At 36.3% G+C, this 24986-nt stretch overlaps 1 protein-coding gene across 2 annotated transcripts in view; it reads left to right on the forward strand.

The window, feature by feature from the left end:
• Positions 1-24279, forward strand: part of LOC108739416 (transcription factor collier) — a 38211-nt gene extending 13932 nt beyond the window's left edge. The window contains exons 5-15 of one of the 2 annotated variants that reach the window (XM_025973085.1): positions 166-239; positions 1368-1436; positions 18037-18118; positions 19477-19594; positions 21207-21361; positions 21515-21641; positions 21704-21792; positions 21968-22157; positions 22900-23187; positions 23556-23726; positions 24198-24279. In XM_025973085.1, coding sequence (XP_025828870.1) covers positions 166-239; positions 1368-1436; positions 18037-18118; positions 19477-19594; positions 21207-21361; positions 21515-21641; positions 21704-21792; positions 21968-22157; positions 22900-23187; positions 23556-23726; positions 24198-24199 — 1365 coding nt within the window. In that variant the 3' untranslated portion in view covers positions 24200-24279. The remainder of the gene's footprint in view (positions 1-165; positions 240-1367; positions 1437-18036; positions 18119-19476; positions 19595-21206; positions 21362-21514; positions 21642-21703; positions 21793-21967; positions 22158-22899; positions 23188-23555; positions 23727-24197) is intronic. The other variant, XM_025973084.1, reaches the window with a different exon arrangement.
• The last annotated feature ends 707 nt before the right edge of the window (positions 24280-24986 follow it).

The following is a 24986-nucleotide window of genomic DNA, read 5'->3' on the forward strand; positions in this document are numbered from 1 at the left end:
TTGTCGGACAACCTCAAATTCTTTCTCAACATTTTCTAAATACAAAAACATTTTGAAGATATTTGTAGAGATTAATAAATTTTGTGTAAATAATTAATATAAGAGAATATTGTAAACTATGATAGATAATTAACAATCCATTACATTGGAACATTATTGTTTCAGGCCATCATATACGAGGGTCAGGACAAAAATCCAGAAATGTGCAGAGTGTTGCTTACACACGAAGTTATGTGTAGGTATGTCAAATGTTTATTTATCTTTTTATAATATTATGTAACACCTCTTGTTGAAAAACAGACAGCACGTTTCAATTAGGTACAAATACCAAAAAAATATTGAGGAAAATATTCCGTATCTATGCGAGCCTCTTTATAAAATATGGTTTGCATTGTCCGTCGTAATGTATACAGAGAATTCACGTTCGCGAGACAATCTTAGACAAAAACATGTATGTGAAGTGAAGTACTTTAGGACACGAGAGAAACATCAGAGTTGTATTTTATGGCAGTATAAGGAAAGCAAGGTCCCTAGGGATTGGATGCCTTAGAGACCCGATGGAATTACACAGAGCCATGGGGAAGATATTCAGAGAGCGTTACCAAAAGGAGGGCCGACGATGCATTATGCCGTCGCGTCGTCTGTGGAGGGCAGGGTGGCTTGCTTGTATTGCGCTAGCTGCCTACCTTTTAGACAGTTTCTCCCTAGAAAAACATTTTCAGTGACGCCCCTCGTCTCAGACACAACATTCAACAAAATTACGTTCAATTTCCTAAAAATATTTCCTTAACATTCTCTTCAAATACCGAACAGTACAGATTTTCTTTTCTTTTCGTAATGACGTATGGATAGATATGTTAAAAAGTCTCGAAATTAAGTCTTCCAATAAAAGCTTCACTTCTAACGCTGTTGGTTATTGAACGATAGCTACCTAAATTAATTCTCTTTCCCTCTCATTAACAATAACCCTAAACATGTTTTTCAAAATTATTATTCAATACTTATCGTAACCTTAACTGAGAATACGTTCTTTCCATTTTTATAGGCAAAAGACGCATACATGCATACCTACCTATACAGTGTGCGAACAAAACAGTATAAAGGTCAAAAAACAGAGTATTAATAGTTCACGGAAATGGTCATTAGAAACGGGCGTGCATTTTTACAAAAATTATTTTAACAGATTTTGTTTAACCTCGCGGTCAGACACAAAATTTCACAGCATGAAGGATAGGTATAGAGAAGCTTTCAGAAATGCGGTCAGATAACCTAAGCTAATCTCTCCTGTTGGAGAAAAAGTCATTTTAGACGTAAAACAAATAAACAACTTTTGTATCTTGTAATTGCTAATTCTGTTTCTGTTTCAGTCGGTGTTGTGACAAAAAAAGCTGCGGAAACAGAAATGAAACTCCGTCAGATCCTGTGATAATAGATCGGTGAGTTAATTCTACCGTTTTTGTTCTATCTAATTATATTTGATTTTCGGAAGTTGCCTACAATGTCAGTTTTGTCTGTTGTATTTTTCGACCTGTAATTTGTAAGAAGGTCACTTATTAGATGGATTTTACCGACCCAGCTTTTGGAAAAGAACCTGATAAGTTTTAAAAGTGCAGAATAATAATAATTCTTCATAATTCTTCTGTTAATGAAGGTATAGGTACTTGAAGATGTTTGACAAAATCAGTGCTGTAGGTACTTGTTAAAATTAAATTTTTTTTAAATTTACCATTTTCATTGCAAAGATATGCAAGGCATTTGTTTGCTTTTGTGGTTTTTCTTACAAAACATTTTGCACTCACTGGTTCTCGAATTATTAATGATAATTCTTAATTTATTATAAGGCAGTCTTAAATGTAGGTAACTAGCAGGAAGTGGGTGCACAAAAATTGGCCTCTTTTTTCCAGCAGTATTCAGACATCGTCATTCCTCTCGAATTGTGTTCGTCGCGTCGGCCTTGTATAAAATGGCGGCGTCTTAGAGGGAAAGCGGGCGAGCAGTAGAAAGGGGAAGAAATATTTCCCGTTCCCTCTCCGGACAGGCAAATAAAACGCTACTCGCCTGTACTCTTGCAAATTCTTTTTTTCGCCGAACGATTCGGAAAACCCAAACATTTCCTCTTACTGTTGTGAAAAAATTTGGACGTTGTATACTTAAAATAATAAGACGTACTTACACTAATAAAAATCTTACAAGATTCGGTAGGTCTTTCAAGCCCTTAAATATAAAATTTTCAACATAAATATTTAAAATCTCAAAATTTACAATCGTATCATCTACTTATTTAATTTGCTTTCCTTGCTTTAGTTTCTCGTCTTACCTATATATATATATACAATACATACACTAAGTATCTCTCGTAAACTATAGCCGTTTCTTACTCATATATACGTGAAATGGTAATTGTACCAACTAATCGTTTTGGGTTTCATTTTATCAATTAGCATCAATTTATAACTAAAAACGAATAGAAATTTAGTTGGACACCTAATAATAAAATGTTTACTATACCTATCGTCTAATAGCTATGATCCTTTCGAAGCGCCCTCAATGTTTTCGACTCTTTAAATTCGTCGAACTATAGTTTCAAACAGATGGCTGGTAAACCACCTGTCATGTATGTCAAAACAGTCCATCCCACTTATTTACAGAATATGCTAAAAGAAAGAGTCCTTCTGTATAAATGGATGGCATGTATCATCGATTTTAGACTAATTGAACTCCCCAAGCTAAGGATTAAATACAGAGAAGCACAACGAAAAAAAAAACGCTTGTAGATATAGAAAGATAGATTTTTTCTATGATTTACTGCTAATGATGTAAAACAAATTGATGCAAAACTTAAGTTTCATTCGACAATTATTCCTATACTTATACCTTCGATAATTATTTAGCCAAATAGCGATTTCTTCAGGTAGATCATTTACTAAAATCCTCCGGGCTCTGTTAATTTCTTTTATTGTCCTGTAATTGAACTTAGCCGTAAAGTTCGTTAATATTTTCGTTGTGCTTGGCACAAAACTCCATGATTTTAATAATTTTCTTTGTCGTGAAATGCTTCACAGGCTTTACATCTGACAACGTGTCGCCAATCAACAAAGTTGAGTTTACTATCACATACAATTGTTAATTTAAAAACGTACTTATGGGCGTTCGTATTTGGAGATGTCCTTATAAAGCGCATCGGACTTGAAAACCTGATACATGCATAGTAATTCAATTGACGGGTCTCCTTTCTACCACAGCAAATTAAGACTAAAACTCTTCGCCTTCTAAGGGAACTGTAGATGAGCGCACAATGCAACACAAAAGCCGCTGCTAATAGCTTTTAATTTGAAATTTATAATGTTGTGAAAAAATGACACTGAAAAATAAAGTGTTCATTAAGAAATTTCTACAGATTCATTTAAAATCCAAAATCGCGTTTCGACAATCAAAAGGTGTCGTCTCTACTATAGTTAGAGAACACCTGGAAACTGGATTGTATCAATTTCAGCATTCTGTTGTATGAAGTTGTAAAGGTATCTACCTAATGGATTAGGTAAGAATTCATATTTCTTCTTATTCTTAATGTGGGTGTTATTTCAATAAAATTCATGTTATTGTTTCCAATTTTTTGTAATTGGATTTGACTAGTACAGTTTCCTTGAAGTTGGTCTTGCAGTATCAAGTGGCCTGTCAAATACTTTGAAAATAACGGGCCAAGTGGGTGAAATGAAGACAACTGCTGAAATTGAATTAGTTTTACTTAACCTAATTTGCTAGGTCCCGATACGAGCTGTCTAGCATCGCGCATATAAGAAAGAGACCGCCTGATAGTAGATCGCATGTGTGCAATTTGGGGAATTGATTGTATAGTATCGTGTAACCGAAAGCAATTTGTGTTGGGCGAAGTGGGCTCTGACTGCCACGTGGCTGGATTACGAGGTCGCGTGCATATGTTTTGTCGTTGCATATGCGCACCCATCATCATTGTTGCATGTGTGCCCGAGAATCTAGTCCGCGCGCTCCAGAATTGATTAAGGAAGGAGCTCTCAGTGCCACTATTCTATTTGACCTACGCATTTCGTACTTATTAACTAACAACAAATATACAAAGCCCTTCTGCTAAACTGAGCTGACAAGTGTGTTGATGGAATACCCTATTCAAACTTTTTAGGGGTTAGTGAATGGAAACTTTAAAATATTGTTGAGTCTTAAATTTTGTAATTTGAAAAAAGCTTACATTCACTACAAACAAAAAGGTTTTGAAATCGTAAGCCATGTTTGAATGATATTTTAAACTTTGCCCTCCATAGTTTCCATATGTTGTACGTACATGAAACATTTAAAGTGATTGAGTTTTAAATATTGATTTTTCAATTTGAAATTCTTTACTTTTTTACAAAAAAAAAACAAGGTTTTGAAATCTTAAGAACCTGTTTGACTGAGCCATGTTTGAATGATATATATATATTAGACATTATCTTTTATTTAATGATAAATAATTTTCACTTTTGAGTTAATATCTATAAATGACTGTGAATGAAAGTGTTTAAACGTTTTTGAAAACGCCTCTAAAACCAAATTGAGATAAACGTCGATAGAATAGCGCGAAACTTGTTCAGAAAGGATTCTGTACTCTTCTTATAATCCATTACATGAGTTATCGTGTTTTGCTAGCCCAAAAGTTAAAAAAAAAAGCAAGAGTGTTTTATCAAACAGTCACATGAGACTCGGTAATTTAGAACTGAAAAATGTCTTCAGTCACTTAACCATTATGAGATATCATTTTTATTTGACATTGAATTAAATTTAAGGGATGCGTGGTTGCTTAAACTGATCCCAATCCGAAATTGGATTTCTGTTACGTTTAACGCACCTCTCCACAAATATTGACTTTCAAACTTATTTGTAATATAAAAATCTAAATAAAAGATTAAAGTATGTAGGCATCGGATACCTACTCAGTAGGTAATTACTTTGAAGTAATTACACCTGCTTACCGCTTGGCTGCTACAACAGCAATAAACCTATAAGAATAGGCTAATAAAAAATAAGGCAAATTTCCCCTTCCATTTTGTTTACGAATTTAATTTTAATACTCGCTAAATGTTATCCTTGCTTCCGATTGAGGCGAACTAGATGAGTGTCATAAATCATTCCGGTAACAAATTTGCGGGAATAATTTTGACAAACAACTGACAAATTCTATCCACAACACTCAGCGTGCATGATGGTGTGACACATATTATCGCCTCGGCTATTTCCGATGCCACTTCACACGGTCGCACATATGCGACTCTGCTGCCGGGGTGTGAAATCATGTCACCGATGACACAACCACGTCGTTATTATTAACTGTCGGAATCACACACATGTCTCGCTTAATAGTTCATAATTGTATACCGTCGGGTTCTTATGAACAAGCTTTTAAGACAACCCGACCAGACTTTGGTACAACGTCGTCTGCTATGCCTTTTTACTGCTTTGCTGCACTATCTTTTATTGGTGTCATTTGTCATCTAGTTCCGGCTTTCATTCTCTAGCGCCTGCATCTATCAGTGAAAACCTATTAATTAAGAATAGGTAGGTATACATTTAGGAACAAGTGCAGATTAACCATTCTAGCATGATCTACCGAGAAATTAAGGTACAAATTAAATCGGCGGAGATCGAAAAATATGTATCAAGTATCCCTGCCTAAAACGAGGAGGTGTGCATTAGGGGCATTGCTCCACCACCGAATGTGTTTTCTTTCTTTCTTTCTTCTTCACAAAATGCATTAAGATTCCGAGTGGTCACATTAGAACATTCAATGAAAATTATTCGTAAAACATGAAATTATACCACCTCTTTGAATTTCTCTCTCACCAATGTACAACGTGGTGGACTATCTAATGACAAAAACGCAAAAGTGCACTTCACGTGACGGTAGATCATAGCAGTGAATTGCACGGTAACTAATTGAATACAAATGTCGCACAGACAGAGAAATATTACAAACACTGCTGGCTCTATACGTAACGGTATTATTGTACTTTATTCTATCCTAACTGTCGCCGAACAGTGAATTTTACTAATTCGATGAGTGGACTGTTTTGTATTATTGAAACCACAAATCAAATATTTCCATTAGATGCGCAATATTTAATATAGAATTGAAATTTATCATTCTCTTGTTAGATTTTACTCAATAATATTACAAATACGAGTGAATATTATCATTCTATAAAAAAAAACGATAGGTGTACTTGTGTATATGTATAATATGCACAAATGTATAACTAGGGACACTGCCTGTTGCTAAATAACGACATCATTGCACAGTGTATGCGTAAGTTTTTGAATGCAATGTTTAGGTCACTGTTCACCTTACATTTATTTACATATGTTACCTATAATATTATTAATATAAGATTGCGTGTGCGTCATCAGCATAGTCTGTACGAAGCAATCTGATCGATACTGACTGAAGTTTGTTTATCAAATATGTGATATAAGCTACGCCCAAGAATTGTGGCTTATATCGTTTTTACACATCAAGTACGATATGCTTTTGACATACGTCCGAGCTTATTTGCCTTTGTAACATGTGGTAGTACAATAGACTGATTCCAACAGAATTGGTTTCAAAATCGAAAGATTCTCTTACGGTTTAAAGGGCAAGTAAAGGGTCCGTTTCTCCAGATGTACCTAAGTCTATCGTAAAGTTGTTGCAAATATAGCATTGGGTGGCAAAAGTAGGTACACCGTATATAGAATACTGATTGTTAGACGAGGAGAAGTGCACCAATTGAACATCGTTGTATAAAAGGACCGATCGATATGAAAAGGCTCTCATGAGGTGATGTATTATCTGTTTCCATTTCCTCGGCTATTTGTAGAAATCTCCGGAGGAGCTTGATACCATCCTTGGGGAGCGGATGATTAAATCCATACGGACTGTTCAGTAGTTAACACTCTGTACAATCGGAAGATTTAGTTTTAAGGAAGTCTCTCGAGATGATGTTGATCATCGAATATATACTTTTTCTCTTTTCGTAGTGGTTACTTTGCGCTTCAGTATTCCTTGCGAGATAACATAGCAGTATTAAGCTAATGGTTAAACGCAATTGAATACCGGTTATTTATAATTTTTTTCATGACGAAAATTGAACATGCATTCTGTAGATGCTTTTATTAGGAGTATCTAGTAATAATATGGAACGACCTACCCGCAGGTGTTTAGAAATACTAAGCCAGTGTACCTACGGGATTTTTTGTTTCTGAACTCGCTCAACTCCAAAATGGAAGTCAAAAAATTTAAAATTATTTATTACTATACACTTCTGTAATGGAATCTGCACACGAGACGGCAAAGTTGTTGATTTGCAACGCATACGTACGTATGTATAAAACAATAATAAAATGATCCATTTTGTTTGTCAACATGCCGTTTCCAACTGAATTGGGGAGTAAATTTATGAGCGCGTGACACGTATTTGGTGTCTGCTACAAATGGTACTAGATAGTAATAGTTATGAAACATGAAACAGAAAACAGTTGTCATTTGGAACGGCATGTAATCGAAATAATTTAAAGACTCGCATGGGACAACAACTGTCATAAACTTAAAAGCAAATATATAAAGTCTGGCAGTTAGTAAAACATTCATTCATACATACATAAATACGTATACGTTTGTGCTTGCGTACATAACAACATCAAATTGTCAACAAATGGCAAGTATATCAAAGAGAGAAATTCTTCTCATCAAGAGGCATTAGTTCAATTTGTAGCCATTTATAAGTAGCACGATCAACAGAAATCAGCAAGATTCATTTTGGTGTAGTATCTTTTGAACCGATCAATCGTGGTCTTTATTCTTTTGTTGGTTTTCAGACGTTTCGCTAGTCCCTTTTGCGGATATCCTAGGTAGATTTGCTGCCATCATAACTGTTTCCTCTGCTTAGATAGTTTCCCTTCAACTCTGACTGACTCTGTCTGCAGTCATTATAGAGTCACATCAGTCAAACGAGTAGCGTTTATAAAGTCGATTAAATGCTACAGAAGTTTCACTTGCGTCTTGTCAGTCAGATAGTGTTCGTAATTTCCAAAATTATATTTTCCATTTGGGTCTGCGTAACTTTCAAAATGCGGAACCATTATGTGCAATCACGTTTATTATGGTTGGGGAATGTATTGGGTCGACTTTACGAAACGCGAAACCGCTACACGGGACTGATACACGGAAGCAGGGTCATTGTGGGCCCGGTTAAAATTCTAAAAGTTGTATGTGACGATGACGAAAACAAACACGGTGTGGGGTCCTATAAAGAGCAAAGCTAAGTGATGAAAGAGAGGAGATGAAGTGAAGTTCGCGAGGGAGATTAAATGAGGTCGCAAAACCGGGAGGAAGAGGTGATCTATTGGTCGATATGGTTCGGGAATCGTCGGGTACATCATAGACTGGCGTTGGGTTGACGATTACAACCCTGTACCGAAATCTCCCCTTAGAGAGTGAACCACCGGATCTACATGCAGCGTATAGTTTCTTTCCGGAAGTCAAGGAAGAGTACCTAAAGCTACGGCCGTTTAACTTAATCTCCCTCAGTGACTCGCGGATCCTACCTAATAATTTGTGTTTTAGACTTATTGTTGTTCATTTGTCGTTAGCTTAAATTTTTCAGCATGAGTTGATTTGACAATGGTTGTGCTGAATATAGAATAATAAAAAGGAAAACAGAGGTTTTATGGTAAACCTCTCCTACGTGAGCCCTCCCAACTACGGTAAAGTCTATGTTTCGCTTCTAAAAATACTACATATAAAATGAAAATGCTACACTACAGAAGCATGGATGATTTTTGTATCTGCTAATATAATCTATTCAATTATGGATATTATATAAAACTTTCCTTTTACGTTTATGAAAGTTTTGGACAAAGGAACGAGTTTATTCTCATTGATTGAATAGTTCTAGAAAGTCGTTTGCCATTCAGCGAACGTTTTTCCCAATTACTGAAGATTACATTACAAAATTCCGTGACTAATTAAGGGTGATGTTGCATATAAAAAGTCATCGTAATTCAGCGACCATATGCTACACGGTATTTTCGTCCACGTTTAAGTCCAGAGAACTAAAAGGGGCTGTGATCATTAAGGTTGATTAAAATAATGGACTGTAGTGTCACGAACCGTACATGTACTTTATGAATTTGCGTCATGGTAGAGCAATCAACTATCTCATTTATGAATTACATTCCCTCTATTGTACCAACAAGACATCTATAAGCTTTTCGAAAGGGTCAGTCGTTTAAATTCCACCTCTAGGCCCAGATTGTCGATCATTCAATTACATTATTCCAAAAAGGGTAGTTGTTTATTACCTACAAGATTCATAGACAAACCGATTCTCTCATATTTTGTATCATTGAAATATATTAGTGATTATTTTAGAAAAACCCCTTTCTTAAACTCTTCTACAAGTATTAATGCCAAAACGTCAAAGAAACAGTACCTACCCATTTAGTGAAAGCGCAGAAAAGTGTCAAACCCATCAACGACCAGTCGAGTGTTTCTCTTATATTAAGGAAAGGCCAGGCCACCTTCTCGAATCTGGGTGACCGGCCATGTGTAAAAGTGCGTGGGGTGTTGACTGTTGAATCTACTACCTCCATCTGTTCGAATGTGTCGAGTGTCTTTCATAGATTACATTGATAGCACTATTGCTCAATTTAATTTGATGGCTCAATAAAGGACGGATCACTCGAATGTTTCCACTTCATTTAACCATAGGCTAGTGAGCACCCTAGCGCATTTGGATGCGTAAAAACATCTTGAATATTAAAAATTCTCGACCGATATGAAGAAAATTTAACTACTGCATGTACTTCTTCTTATTCTGACTTGAAAAGGAAAAAGGTGATGTTTATTTATGTTTACACTAACGCCCAGCAAATTAGTTTGGATGTTTTGGGAATTTGCTGAATGGCAACAATGTGGTTACGAACATCCTTTAAAAATTGATATCCTCATATACGGGTATACTTTAAATACCTAATAAACGATACGAGTTAAAATGAAATAACTGTTTAATACGTGGCATTGAAGGAGTCCGTCACAAGCTTGTTATGTCAATTCTCACACTTGGATTTTTATGCCGATCAAAGCGTTTCCCATTCGGGTCATAGCCATTGGTTGAACAACGTGTCCAGAAGTGGTTCTGAAGTGTATACGTACCGTCAATACGGCTGGCTACAAATCGAAACAGATGTGTCGGTCCTCGTAGCGTTATTAGAAAAGCTAAGAGAGGGCAGCTACGAGCCTGCGAATTCAGCATTTTCGTTAGCGGAAAAGGCCAAAAGCGCCCCTACAAAATACGCATATCTAAATGCAAGCCCGGTCGCCTCTAGTATACCTACAACATATACGTAAAGAACGTGTAATTCGAAATATATTCAACGACCGTTCCGAAAACAGAAAAAGTTAATGCGGCTGAAGGAAGTATGTAGATGGTGCTGAAATAGTTATGCTGCTTTTGTTCGCCAGAATAAATAAGAAGCATTATGCTGAAAGCAGAAATTGGAGACTGGTAAATGGCTAATTAAAGTAATAATAAGAGACTCACCGAAATTACCGCTATCTCAACTGGAAAACTTGCTGCAACAATTACACTACTGACTTTCCTAACTAATAAATAACTAACCAATACGTTGTTTAATCAATTGAAAATCTACTGCACAATAAAAGAAATATTTTTTAATTATATCTAATTTTGGATTTGAATTGTGAATATTTTTCCAAACGAATATTTAAATTTAGAAGGACTGTTTACAGGTATTTTTTTCAGTTTTTCTTTAACTAATAAATACAAATACTCGTCATTACATTTTTTATGGACGCCAATAATTTTTGCAGTTCATCGTAAACTTTCATCCTGTTTATAATTCCTCAATTTTCAACTTTGCTATTAGTTGGTGTTGCATCCATACGTTCCAGTTTATTAGCCACCTAATGCGAAAGACAGAGTAAATTCCGTATGTGTCGTGTCGTTTTATGCAATACAAAAATTTTCAATAAATCTGTTCAGGCATCAACAACATACGACATAGTATCCTGTAGAAGTATAGTATAATTCAAAAAGCCGGATCCTTTCCTTTCTATCCTCTCCTTCTTCCTTATATTTACCTACCCTTGGCCAGCATCCATTTTAAATGAGTTTCGTACACCGACGAAAGTAATTTGTATCGGACTTTATATGTTCACTGGCAATAACGGCGGCAGCAGCTATAACTGCTCGTAACTTTCTTCATGTGCTTCAATTTCTTTGTTTTTTCTTTTATTGTCTGCCGTATACCAGCTCACCTACATATACAACTATTGACAGTGAGTAATGTGGATGGCGGACAGCGGCTATATCTCCTTCGTGATAATCAGGGACGGAAGCACGTTTTTCGTACCTATACGGATCATCGGATGCAATAAGTAATAATCATTGGCGTAGCACGTATTCCTTTTTCCCGTTTTATCTTCACCACGATGTCCGAAAAGACTTGGAATATACATAAAAATAATCACAGAGCATGACTGGAGGAAAATTATCTATTTTAGGGATCATAAACCGATATAAGCAAACCATTATAATTTTATTTTACGTATGTCTTAGGAAATTGCAATGCCTAAAGTATAATGAAACAGAGATGGTTTTCTGTTCCTGTCATACAACGACATCATGTTGCCGACAAACCATTTTCGAAAATTCTTTGAATAGACGCCACTGCTATTAACCGACTATAAGCGGCTATCATTTCGTGACAAATGGTTCAATTAATGGACAGAGGCGGTTTGTAGTTTTTTTTTTCGCTTGAAAAATTCCCTCAGATTCCGACCGTGAACAGTCGTGATGGATTTATGCAGTGACAACAAGGCATACTTACGTATATGATACCAGCCAGTCCATTACACAAAATCTCAAAATTATTGCTGTAAAAAGCTGAATTGTTCGAATTATCAGAATTTAATGTAACTCGACAAAGTAAAAAATACATTCTAGATTGATGAACGTGGATGTTTGAAACTTTTATAAACCGGACAATAGAAATATTTATCAGAATTTTTTACCTACATATTTATTGATGTCGACGAATAAATCATTAAAATACTCGTACGTTTAATTTGGTCTTTCTTGAACAAAAACCCAAACGAATAAAATCACCAAATAGGGTAGTACCTAATATAAATGAAATACAGACGTGTCAAGGCATTGTATTACCAAGGCAACATGTTAAAATTGAAAGGTTTTTTGTTGCATACTTCATTTTAAACAGAATTCACGTAAAATTCTATTGTGAAATTAAAAGATTTGGAAAAATTCGTTTATACTACATAAACATGCTTGCTTTCTTTATGAGAGTGAACGCGAAATTTTCATTTCAGGGGATAATAGTATCTATATCTAACAGTAAATCAGTTTTACTCAGCAATTTATTTATAAATCATCACCAATCAGTTCAAGGCAAAAGTAAAATCAACTTCTTCTCTCACTCTCGACGTATTTTATTTTCATTAAATTTTCAAGGATTACAACTTTTACAAAGTTTTCAGCATTGATATTCTTTTAAGTATAATGCAGCAAAAAGTGTACAGGCTCGCAAATATATATGTAAATAGGCTTATTTATATAAATTTTAAATGTTAATTAAGTAGCTAGATGTAGCGATTTTTGAGAATGTAAATAAAATTTCTTTATGTGCTCTTGAAAATTTCCTGAAAACGATTTCCTTCATCTTCCGACAAGAAAAGTGGAAGCAGGTTAGATAGTATGTCAGGCGTTAAGCGGTCCTTTCGGCATTTTTCGGTCGGTCTCGGCCGATCCCGATTGGCTCCCTGCGGTATTGACGACCGACTCCAGGGAGAGCGAGAGTCAATACCGGCCCGAGGGAGCACGCTCCCCTGGGAGCGCGCAGCGGTACGAAGTAAAAGACGAGGTAAACAATGTAGTAGCTTTCGCTGAGTTGCTCTGTCCTCCTTTATCTACCGCGCTAAGATGTTAGGCAAACAAACATATTAATTTGCCTGTGTAAACCACTTTCCAATAGGTAAACCTGGTTAAATGAAATTAATTAACAAAATCACTTTACGATCACCTCTTTTTAGTTCATCTCGATTCTGTTACTACAAAATGTTAAAAATATAATATATTCTTTCGTAACTGGAATTATTTTAAAGGCCACAGTTTATCATTCGGTATTCGGTTTTTTTTTTCTCTCAGCTTCTGCTTTAAGGAAATTGTATAGTACCTAATATATAAGGTGCATTTTGAAACATTTAAAGGCTTTTTCTCATGTTTAGGTAATATTCTATGAACCTAATTAAGAAATTTTCTCTCATCATTTTTAAAACCGAAATTTCTACATTCCACTTTTCCTTTTTGTATTGATTAGCTGCAGTTTAATAAACACTTGGTAGATCCTCAGAGATTTACTTAGATGACTTAGATCTGAGACAGCTAAATTATAGACATTGGTAAAACATTGTATTAAAGTAAAAACGATTAAAAGTTTACAGAACGGATATATCATCCTTTATGGAGTTATCGTTGTGCTTTCGTGAAAAGTTCGAACGTGTAATGCTTCAGTGGAGATGAATAGGAGATGTAGTCCTGTGGGAGACGGGCTTACACTCGTGTCCTACCTTAATGTAGTAACACCGCACGTAAATAACCGGAAGTTGCTTTAAATAACGCAATAATACGCGAGTGTAAGCCGGCCCGAGACACCAAGGATGACGACGGCGTCGGCGTCGACTGGCGACGACGGCGGTGATTTATAGTTCTTTGAAAAGAGAGAGTTTAGAAGTGCTAACTTTACATCCATTAAGGAGTCTGTTCAAAACAGGCATTAACACGACGAGAGTTTATTCCCGTTCTTCGCGCTACACTTTGCTCCATATTTCACCGGCAAGGGAACCTTATTACCAAGGAATTCTATTCAACATTCCGCTTACACAAAAAGGCAACGGTTGCCCGCATCCGCATCCCACCGTCATCCCGTTCCTCCTCACTGTTTATCTCCACGAACGTTGTACCCTACACAAGAAAAGCTCCACCGAGTTTCTTTGGTTTTACGGAATTATTTACAAGATGACTTACAAAAGAAACTGGCACGAAGATAAATTAAAAGAGCGCATCGGCGCCTTTACCTCAAGATTACGCGGCGTATCGACCAAGTGCTGATACATAAATCTACGGCACAAATTATCATCATGGAAAGTTCTCTTTGAATCAACAATTAAAACATTAATATAAGATACGGCAAATGTTTAAAGTGATTCAAGGTTTTTTCTCAGAAATAGAAATGTAAATTGCAAGTTCGTCTTTTCAGATGACAGAGAGGCTTCTATCGACGCCAATCAGTATGATTTCATCAAAGAAAATTTCCTGTCCGATGTTTCTAAAGGTTACTTTTTTTTACTGTTTAATGGTCGCTATTGAGCGTAATTTTACCATTTTGATTTTCCAAGTGATACTGAATGAAATTTTCATGGGATACGCATTTAAAAAGCTGAAAATTAACCTTTAATTCAATTGTAATAAAATTATTATACTATTAGGGTAAGATATTTTCATCGCCCTCCTATAAAATCGCATCTTTCACCACTAGTAGCTATGAAATCTAGCAGTATGTATTGACGCGGTTCTAGAAATGCCAAATTCATGAAACCTGACATTCATTAAGTAAAGATCATGCGCTATTTTTCGCCTTTGGACACTATTTTAACTACTATCACCATCGTCAATATTACATGTAACTCGCGAGCCACCCGTAGGTACTATAGTGTAAGTTGTCCTTGTACCTATCTGAACGTCTCTCCTTATTACAAAATTTACTAATTCGGCAGAACTCTTGTATAACTTCCGTAATACGTTACTTACGTGATCGACCAGAAACGGGGGCGCATAATTTCGAGAGCCAATATCGTCGAGATTAATCTGGTTATGTACGTATATCCTTACCTAATATGTACAAGAAGTCGGACAACTAGGGTCCCTTATATCGTATTTGTCTCCCTCGCCTGCGACGGTGGTTGTAGTAGTAGTAGTAAAGGTGGTGGTCGTAGAGGGTGCCTACGGCTACTGACTCTATTTATCTTGGCAGGTTCACCGTCCACGAATTCAGCATACATTAGTTAGCGCGCTGCTTGTATGTATGTCCAACATAAGGCATTCGACGGCCCCTACGGCTTTATGGGTTATACCTACTAACGAGATAATATATCTGTACAATGGAAATAGAACTTTGTACCGCCTCGTGTGCATAACATGCATTTATATCGTACCTAGTATATTCAGCACATACTTGAATAGACCACTTGTTTGTTTTCGGGTACCTATACAATATTCTGCACGTGCTTCTCAATGTAGGAACTTGTTTTGATGGGACCAAAAGGAAATCTGCAATCAGTTGTTTAATCAAAGCAACATTGCGGTTAAACGTACTTTAAAAGTATGTTTAACTTCAGTATGGTTAAACGGTGTCTGGCACCTCCGACAAAACTACAAAAATTAATTGAAAATTTAGGAGATGCTGAGAAGAAATTCTCTCAGAGAAATGCACCTCCAGTGAAAACAAACTTTTGAATTTCTGTTAAATTGGAAATCAAGAATTTTTATTAAACTTGCATGAGTCTATAACTCTCTCTGTAGTTACCATTGTTAGAAATATGTAGCACATCTATTTGCGCCAACGCCAACATCTCTTCAATCGTTATAAAAAACAAATTACGGCTTACATCAACGAACGCCCTTCAAGATTATATATGCGGTAGTAAAACGGGCAAACTGAATCGCTATTAAATATTGATGTAGCTTGATACTACTGTAATTAATTGATGAGAACTAAGTGGAAAGTTATAAACAATGTAGATATAATGGAATAGATATCCCTCTATGTGCAGTTCGTACAGTATCAGTAGGCTACACTTACGTACCATATCATTCAATATATACCAGTCCCATTCCATTTTAGTTGACGCACCTAATTAAATCTTTTTTTGTGTACCATTAAGGAGAACTAGACGCTACATTATTCTTTAATTTCCAATAACTTAGTTAATGGGGCATGTCTTATTAAAATATCCGATACAAAACACCAACATTTTTATTTCGATTGTATAGTTATTAAAACAATTGGGTACGTCATCATCATCATCATCATAACGTCGTCAGTCCTAAGACTGGTTGGACACGCTCCTCCACTGCTTCCTATCCTGAGCTAATTTTCGAATTTCTCTGAAACTAGAACAACCCATATCCTTAACTACTTTAATTGGGTACATACAGGAGATTTATTTTAAATCACAATTTTAAAAAGCAAATGATAAAGAAAAGTTATTAATTAAATTGTCAAATAAGTAAAATGATGTAGGTACCTGATCAGGTAAGCATAAAATTTTTTTTTTTTTTCAGAAAATTTTTCGAATTAGTTTTAAAGATCAAGACCATGAAAGCTATTTAACGATTAAATTTAACGAGTAACAAATCACTGTCCGCTTGTAAGTGTTTTGCCGGCGTTTGCAAATTACTGCGATAAGTCTTAGGAGTGTCTCCGAAGCGAATAAATAACCTTTCTTTGCCATCTCCTTACATTAATTTGAGAGAGGAAGGTATTTGCCACTTCTTTATATTTTGGTCGATCGTTATCGACGTTTAAACGACTCATTTGTCTTCCGAAAAACAGACGAGAAGGCGGAAACTTAGATTTTAGCGAATTCAGCGAGAAAACGGGGAACTGACAATGGACGGATCAGGACTCAATTTTTTTTCTTCCGATTCGCTAACGTCTGAAACGTTTTTGTAACGTAACTACTTCTTACGATGCGATAGATTTTCGAAGAGAAAAGTCCCTATTTCTTTTGTCTAAAATAGTAATAAGCTTGTAGTAGATAACATTATTATGAAATTGTGTTCGAGCTGATTATAAAAACAATCAACAAAATACGAAGCATATATTCAGTCTTTCGTACTGTCTCGCAATTACAACGGGCCAATGAGGTGCAACCAATTTGTGCAGCATACTAAGTTAGTTATGACTTGTTTTCACCCTACACGACTATACTTAAAACGATTCAAACTACATTTCTCATGCGTAATTTGTATTACCTACAAGTGTTTCTGCGTTTACTTTTTGGATTGATTCCTACAGGCTATAGATATATATGTCGATAACGTAAACGCAATCTCTCAATAATTTTACAGTGCACTTTTAAAGTTTTCTTCGCTCCATATTCAAACTTCGAATAAAGTAAGCTTCTAAAACGTCTGTCACAGTAAGTGCATCTCCAACTATGAATCTTAACTTTGACCAACTAAGAACCGATTCCATTTCATCGTTAAGAGTTTACCACATCATTTAGGTATAATATTGTAAGGGAGTAAACCACAAAATCATAGTCTGCACTTTCTTAGAAGTTCGTTAATAGGTACTAGTTTTAAATGCGCAATCACTTTAGCCAATACAGTTCAGTCCAGCATTCACTTGCCACTTCTTCTTGGTCTCATGTCTGAGAAGCCTTTGAGTTTTCGTACTTCTATTCCAATAAGTAGATTTTCGCTTAAGTTAGATATATGTAGGTATGTAATATAAAAGTACTGAAAAAGATTTTATTCGAATTTCTTTTTTGTCAACAACTTTCTTGTACTAAGAACGAAAAACACTGACGTTCTGGAGCTTTACGTGTTGAATGGTCAATGTGTAAATAATGGATTCTTTTCTTTCCATTGTCGAGGTAAGAATTGGATTTTTCGAATATGTAGGTACAGCTGCATTCAAGAGCTATCGATTCGGGAACAGTGAGCGTTCTTTCTATATCTTGTCTCTCATTCTTCATAGTAAATGTTGAGATGTGTATGGATGTGTGTGTATTGCATATCTATTTGACCTTGTGAGAACTTTGTGTACTTAAACACCTACATATTTTGCTATCCACTCAGTGGCAACTTCCATTAGATACCTAAATACTTTTGTTAATTACAAAATTTTCGACACCATCCTAAACATACCTTTTTATTTTCTTTTCAGATTCTTCCTCAAATTTTTCCTCAAATGCAATCAAAACTGCCTCAAAAACGCCGGTAATCCAAGAGATATGAGGAGGTTTCAGGTACTATTAATTTGATATATAATTAACCATATTGAAAAGTGACTTCGAAAAACTCGAAGCTAAGTATGTAATTTAGGGGGCGGTAATTTAATCCTTTCAACATTCTCCTTGCTGTATTTAACGTTAAAGGAGACTTCTACGTACAGTAAAATAAATTTAGTAGTTCGGGTTTCGTTATAAAGATAATTTTTTACTGTAAAGAATCTTATGCACAATCAGATCCGATTGAAAAATAACATCAGTTTGGTGACTCTTGTTTCGTTTCAACTTGCTCCTTCCATATAACTGCAACTGTATTCTACAGTAAAAAGAAATAGTTTTCTGCGGGTTTTAAACCTGTTTTTTTACCAACCAAAAGCATGTTACGCTTGAGCCGTCATTATACGCTCTTGAAAATAAAGGCAAATTCTCAAGATAGCTGTAGTTTCTTTAAAATCTTTCGGAAATCCGAGATTATTGTTGCTTAATGTTCATTTTATATTTTTCTCTCAAAAATGTGTGGGAGAATCGAAAAGCTCGTCATTGATCCAACTACGTAAACGAAATAGTTACCTTAAAAAGCTTTTATTTATTGCATTTTTAGTACGATTTTTAATTCTTATCATATTACATATATTCAAATTCTTTCTAAAACCGGTATCATCTGAACATTAAACCGAACAAAGTATTCATACTGTTAGTGGTAATTTTTCAATTTAATTTTGTCTGTTCAGTTTATTACATGTAATCGTTTTTGAGCAATGTGCAAATACAGAAAGCTTTAATTTATGAAAATATAGAAGCACCAACAAATTTCGCGAAGGTTCGTTTCAGGCCTTTAGCTGTGCCAATGAACTTGAGTTGAAGCTTTTACTTATGCCATTCCCTTATTTAGCTTTCGTCGCTCTTAAAGGGGATGTTCCCGAACATTTTTCGAGCTATTTCGAGAAAATACGGCCACATAGTTTGGCTCGAAACTGCATCGTAAAAGCATCATCGTAAATATCGTCAACCCGATGGATGTTCCATAAAGTTCGTTTTTTTTTTCTTCATCATCTACGGTGTAAATGGAATGTCTTCTTCTTCTTGTCGGTGACCGTTCGACTGACTACGATAGTCGTATTTCAACTAGCGCGAGATATCGAACGCCGCCTACTGGACGTTTTGCCGTCATCATCCTGCTTCTGTTCCCATGGGAACGCGTGTGTATTGGGGGGTGCACGTTCCCCAGGGAGCTCGTAAGCGTCCCTAGGGGAGGAGTTTGTCTTTAAATTCACTACCGCCACCACCTTGGATATGAAAATGGCTGCAGTTTTGCAGAAATTAGCGCGCTTAATCAAGTGTGCCGTGCAAATTACAGGTTAGCTCTCAATTTACAGGTCGTCATAGCAACGCAAGTGTCCGTAGAGGGACCATTATTGGCCATCTCTGACAACATGTTCGTCCATAACAATTCCAAGCATGGACGAAGGGCGAAACGGCTCGATCCTTCCGAAGGTAATTTTAATTTATTCACACTTTATCTAAAGATCTTTTCCCGAAGTGTGAAGAGGTTGAATGTCTAATTAGTTTTACGCTGGGGCGTATTAACATTTAATAATGTTTGGACACCAGGTTTTTTAATAAGAACAACGGAAACATCATGACCAATATGTTTCTATATAGATACCTTTTTTTATTCATACCTATAAGTAATTGAAGTACAATGATTACCTGGTCATGGCCCCTCTATGTAAATAGCAGTACCAGTATTCATTTTTGTTACGATTTTTTTACTACAATAGTTATAAATTGAGTTTTTGTTGAGAATTTTACTCAAACCAGATACTGCGCGCACTATCCTGATCTTCTTTAGATTTTCAACTAGTTCACCTTTTCTTTAGATTCGTTACATTTTATCAATTTAATCCGATTATTTGTGATGTAACGACAGCCTTACTGTCACTCATAGTGTACTGAGACAATAATTGCCTGACATTCTCTTTCTTTTGTTCTGTTACTTAAACAAAAATGAGCACTTATTTTATACATAATATGGTACGTGCAATATAAAATTTTAATAATCGTTTTATTCTGTGAGCCTGGGAAGTAAGTAGCACACGGTAAATGCGATCGTCGTTTGAATGAGTCCTTTTTTTTCTCGCTAACGAAGCAAGGAACGCCACCGAGCAGAACAGCGCATTCCGCGGTAACTTCTCGTTTGTATGCGAACCCGTAACGGATCCAAAACTTTGCGAAATTGGTTCCCGATCCGGTTCACTGGAGGACGGAAGCGGAAACAACGTAACGTACATACTCTAACAACGACAAGCCCAAGCCTGGACTTGAGCATTCTTGCCCTCTCGGTCTTTTAATCTTCTTTCTTGTTCACTTTCTCTTTCCCTTTTTATCTTTATTACCCTTTGCGAGAGCGAGATTTGTGTCCCAGCCGATAGCTAGCTAGTAACACCGTTACTACTTCTCCGGCCCCCTTCAACGTTCTCTTCCACCCTCGTCATGCCTTCGGCCAGTAAGTCTACATCATTGTCTTGTTCACAGGAGGCCATGTTTTACTTTGTTAATTTACCATTTCGTTTTACTTATTCGCTGTTTCATCCTCGAATAGCTTTCATCGGTTATCCTTTCACGTTCCAAATTTTTTACTCATCGCAGTATCCATCATGGACACATGTGCTTACCCTTCCCTTTGACTAACAAAGGTACACCTAATTGCAGAAAAAATGAATAGATTAATATACCGGTCCGTTAGACATTTATATCTAATAGTATCGGAATGGATGTGAAAACGCAGATTAATAACATGGTGTTTATTATTCAAGGTTTTCCTAATCCCACGATATGGTAAAAAAAAACTCTCGTTCTTCGAGTATCCCGTCCTTATCTTGTATACAATTAAACCTCCTTAAAAAAGCGAACATTGACTTTTGCTGCTTGTCATTGTGTGACATAATATAATATAAAAAACTAGCGTGTCGATGGAAATCTCATCTGATAGGCACACAACAATAATGGCTTTGTTTGTGAAATTGTTACCCTAAGCTCTTCTAAATGCGAACTTCAAACAGCGACATTTTGTTTTTCTCTGTTTAATGTCGGTGTTATCTTTTAGGCCTCTATCCACCCTTACCTGTAGCAACACCATGCATTAAAGCCATAAGTCCAAGCGAAGGTTGGACTTCAGGAGGTTCCACAGTCATCATCGTTGGAGATAATTTTTTCGATGGTTTGCAAGTTGTATTTGGTACAATGCTGGTGTGGAGCGAGGTGAGTGTTTTAAAGTATTAACGGATACCGCTTATTTAATGTCGCCTCTATATAAAAAAGCAGAAATTGCCATTCTCATATTTATTAATGAATAAAAAGCAAAATACCTAACGATAAATATAACATGATTTACTTGTGATGTTTTATCTTCAGCTCATAACTCCCCATGCAATACGAGTTCAAACGCCTCCAAGACACATTCCCGGTGTAGTGGAGGTAACATTATCATATAAATCAAAGCAGTTCTGCAAAGGAGCTCCGGGAAGGTTTGTTTACGTCTGTAAGTGTAATTTGTTTTATTGAATTTCAAAAGAAAGCATGACGTTCAACTTTTTTTTTCAGCTCTGAACGAGCCGACCATCGATTACGGATTCCAGAGGTTGCAGAAGTTGATTCCTCGACACCCAGGTGATCCCGAAAAATTGCCTAAGGTACTTACTGGCATTTGTGCGTTTATCGATTTGTATCTAACCTGATGGGACTTTTATGACTTTTAATCGTATTGTATATGTATTACTGTTGAAATTGCCAAGACTACATTTTCATCTGAAATACAAATCCAATTGCACAAGTAACTGCCAACGTTAAAGGCTCTTCCATTTTTAGGAGATAATCCTAAAGAGGGCGGCCGATTTAGCGGAAGCTCTTTACACGATGCCCCGAAACAATCAGTTGGCGCTGGCCGCTCCTCGATCACCTACGATGGGCAATAACGGAATGACCTCAACCTTTAACACTTATACAGGGCAACTTTCAGTTAGTGTACAGGACAACGGAAACGGTCAGTGGACAGAAGGTGCTGGTCCTTCAATGTACTCTTTTATGAATTTTATTGATTGTAAATAAGCATAGCATACCTAGCTAATTAATACACCTTATTAATTAACTTACTTAATACACGCATGTGTGAATCATTTCCGAGAAGGAATCGAGCCTTAGTATACCTGTTCTAATGAGTATTTTTTGGGTAGGTTTTGGAAAAAAGAATAATCTTTACCCTACTTCAAATCACAATCAGAAAATAAATGAAAAAAGATATATTATATATATATATATATATCTGTATGAACCAATCCAAAATGAAACGGTAATAGCACACTGAATTCACTTATAATAGGATATATACGGTATACACTATGCCTGAAAATTGTGGGTTATTTCATTTTAAGTATAGTCAAGTAGGATGAACGTAAGTCATAATTAACTATTATGAGCTGCGTAACATACGTTCCGGTAAAGAGGCAGTACGAAATGTAGCGTACCGTGCCGTATGTCGTTGAGCAATTGGCCCACACATGACCTCTCAGTAACGAATGCTTAATAAGATGTGTGGGGATACTTTTGAAAATTTAAGAGTGATTCTATGTAGTCATTCAATTTTTTACTGTTTGATACGTATGTAGGTAATTTGTTTCGATAACTGTGACATTATATCCAACGTAGAGTTACGTAATTATTGTTAGTATCTGTTGTACGTAATTTAGGATTGAGTGACTCTTCTACTGACTTCCCTGTTACGGTTAGGGTTTTTCTTTTAGAGGAGCAGTATGGAGGTCGGGCGCAGAGCAGTAGCGTCTCGCCACGCGGAGGCGGCGGTTACTGTTCGAGCACGTCAACCCCACATTCGTCTTCGACGGGGGGTGGCGGAGGCGCTTCGAATTACGGGGGCTCCGGGGGAATGAACGGGTATGGGGGCGCAACGCCGACAAGCAACAGTAACGGCAGCTCACATCAAGTTAGTATGCAGCTACCCGGTTCACCATCTTCGGCTGCCGCCGCCGCCGCCGCCGCTGCGGCCGCCTCCGGTCTCTTCAATGGCACCTCAAGTAAGTAATCGCTTATGTACCTAAGCAGGAAGTGCACAATTTCTAACAGAAAAATTGAGATGACAATCTCCTAAAATCTCATTCAGTTGCTTAATAGGCGTTTAAGTAAAACTAACAAGGGATGACGAACAACAAACTCTCTTTTGTGTATTTATCAAATTTAGATAGCGTTTGTATACCTGCTTAACACACGTTGCTTTATAACCGCTTAATCCTTGAGCCAATCAATGATTTATTACTTATACACCGTTCCCTGAAAATCTTCTATTAGGAAAGGTGATATTTATTAGCATCTAGCCGTTTCTTATTTTATGTTTTGCAACTTATTGTGCTTCCATTCAATGTTTGACTGTTGGTCATTATTTTAGTTTCGGCCGAGCAAGCAAGTCACCAGTATTTTGCTACTCACAGCAGCAAAGGGGACAAGGAGAAAAGCGCGTTCGCCCCGGTGCTAAGGGGCAATTCCCCCATTCATCCACCGGGTCCCGCGCTTTTCCACCACCAACCCGTTTCTGGCTGGCATCATCTTGCAGTTCAGTGTCAGTATATACAATATTATGTCTGTTTCTTTTTGGCTGTGCTATATTTGTAGATAGATTACCTTAGCGCTTTGCGTTTATAAAATAGCCAACACTCAGTGCTCTGCAATTATTACCGAATTAACCAGTAATGATTATAGATGAGGCGATCCTTCTAGACTTTAGCAGAAATCATTTAGGAAACGTTGACCTCTAAAACTGTGTCATCACCAAAATCTTAAAACAGCAACATTAGTTTCATTTTCCTAAATATGATTTCGTGCGAATCACTGCTATTTTAAACAATCGACAGTTTACTTTTCATTTTGGTTTTTCTCCGTAAATAAAATTCTGGTTTCATCCATAAGTAACATTTGTAAAATAAACTTTGCCTCATTTGTTTCTGTCAACTTTAAATAAAGGCCGAATAACGTGACAATCTTCTGATGAGTCTGATAAAACTTACCTATTCCCCTTTAAATTTCCTTGCAGGAATGGGTCTTGTTCCATCACCATTTGCTTCAATGAATCCATTCGCCTTACCGACTTGTAGTGCTCAAAATTATGTAAACACACCTTTGGTTGAATCGGCCAAGTAGCCCTAGCACCATTCGTTTATTTTGGAACTTCAAGCAAAGATATTACGCGTCATTCACCACTAGTGCAACAGTATAATGTATGTATGTAACGTACATATATATGCAGGAGAAACACACGTTATCCGCTGCACTCCAAAAATGTAGATATGTACGTTAATTAATACAGACTAAAGCTTTTCGAAGTGCTCGCGACATTTTGGCGAAAAACTGTGATGGGTCATCTGGCATACGGTCGAGAGTTTAATTTTAAACAAAACCAACATGTTATTACATTAATATTTTTATTTATTTATTTATTTAATTGTACATTGGCAACTTCAGTTGCAATGTTAAATTGGAAATAATGAAAAGGTTAACCAAAATTAAATCTGGAATTGATTGAGAATCAGCTGAATTTTCAATCAAAATCTAATGAAATGGTGAAATAACGCGTAGGTAAGATTGACTTGACAGCAACCAAAGAAGTCCCTATTAGCGACTTTAATTGTTTATAATTCGGGTTGTTAGTTTAGTTTTTACATATTTCCGATTGTCTGTGATTTTAAGTGTGCACCTATCGGTTTTCTCTTTAGAATAATTCGCATGTAAATTATATAAAATCTATTCGATTGAGGTAGACATATCTATGACTTTATACATATCGCTTTGAGCTGGGAAAATTACAAATATGTATTATTGTACA

The sequence above is a fragment of the Agrilus planipennis genome, unplaced genomic scaffold (genome assembly GCF_000699045.2).
Source record: "Agrilus planipennis isolate EAB-ADULT unplaced genomic scaffold, Apla_2.0 scaffold123, whole genome shotgun sequence".
NCBI classification, from domain to species: domain Eukaryota; kingdom Metazoa; phylum Arthropoda; class Insecta; order Coleoptera; family Buprestidae; genus Agrilus; species Agrilus planipennis.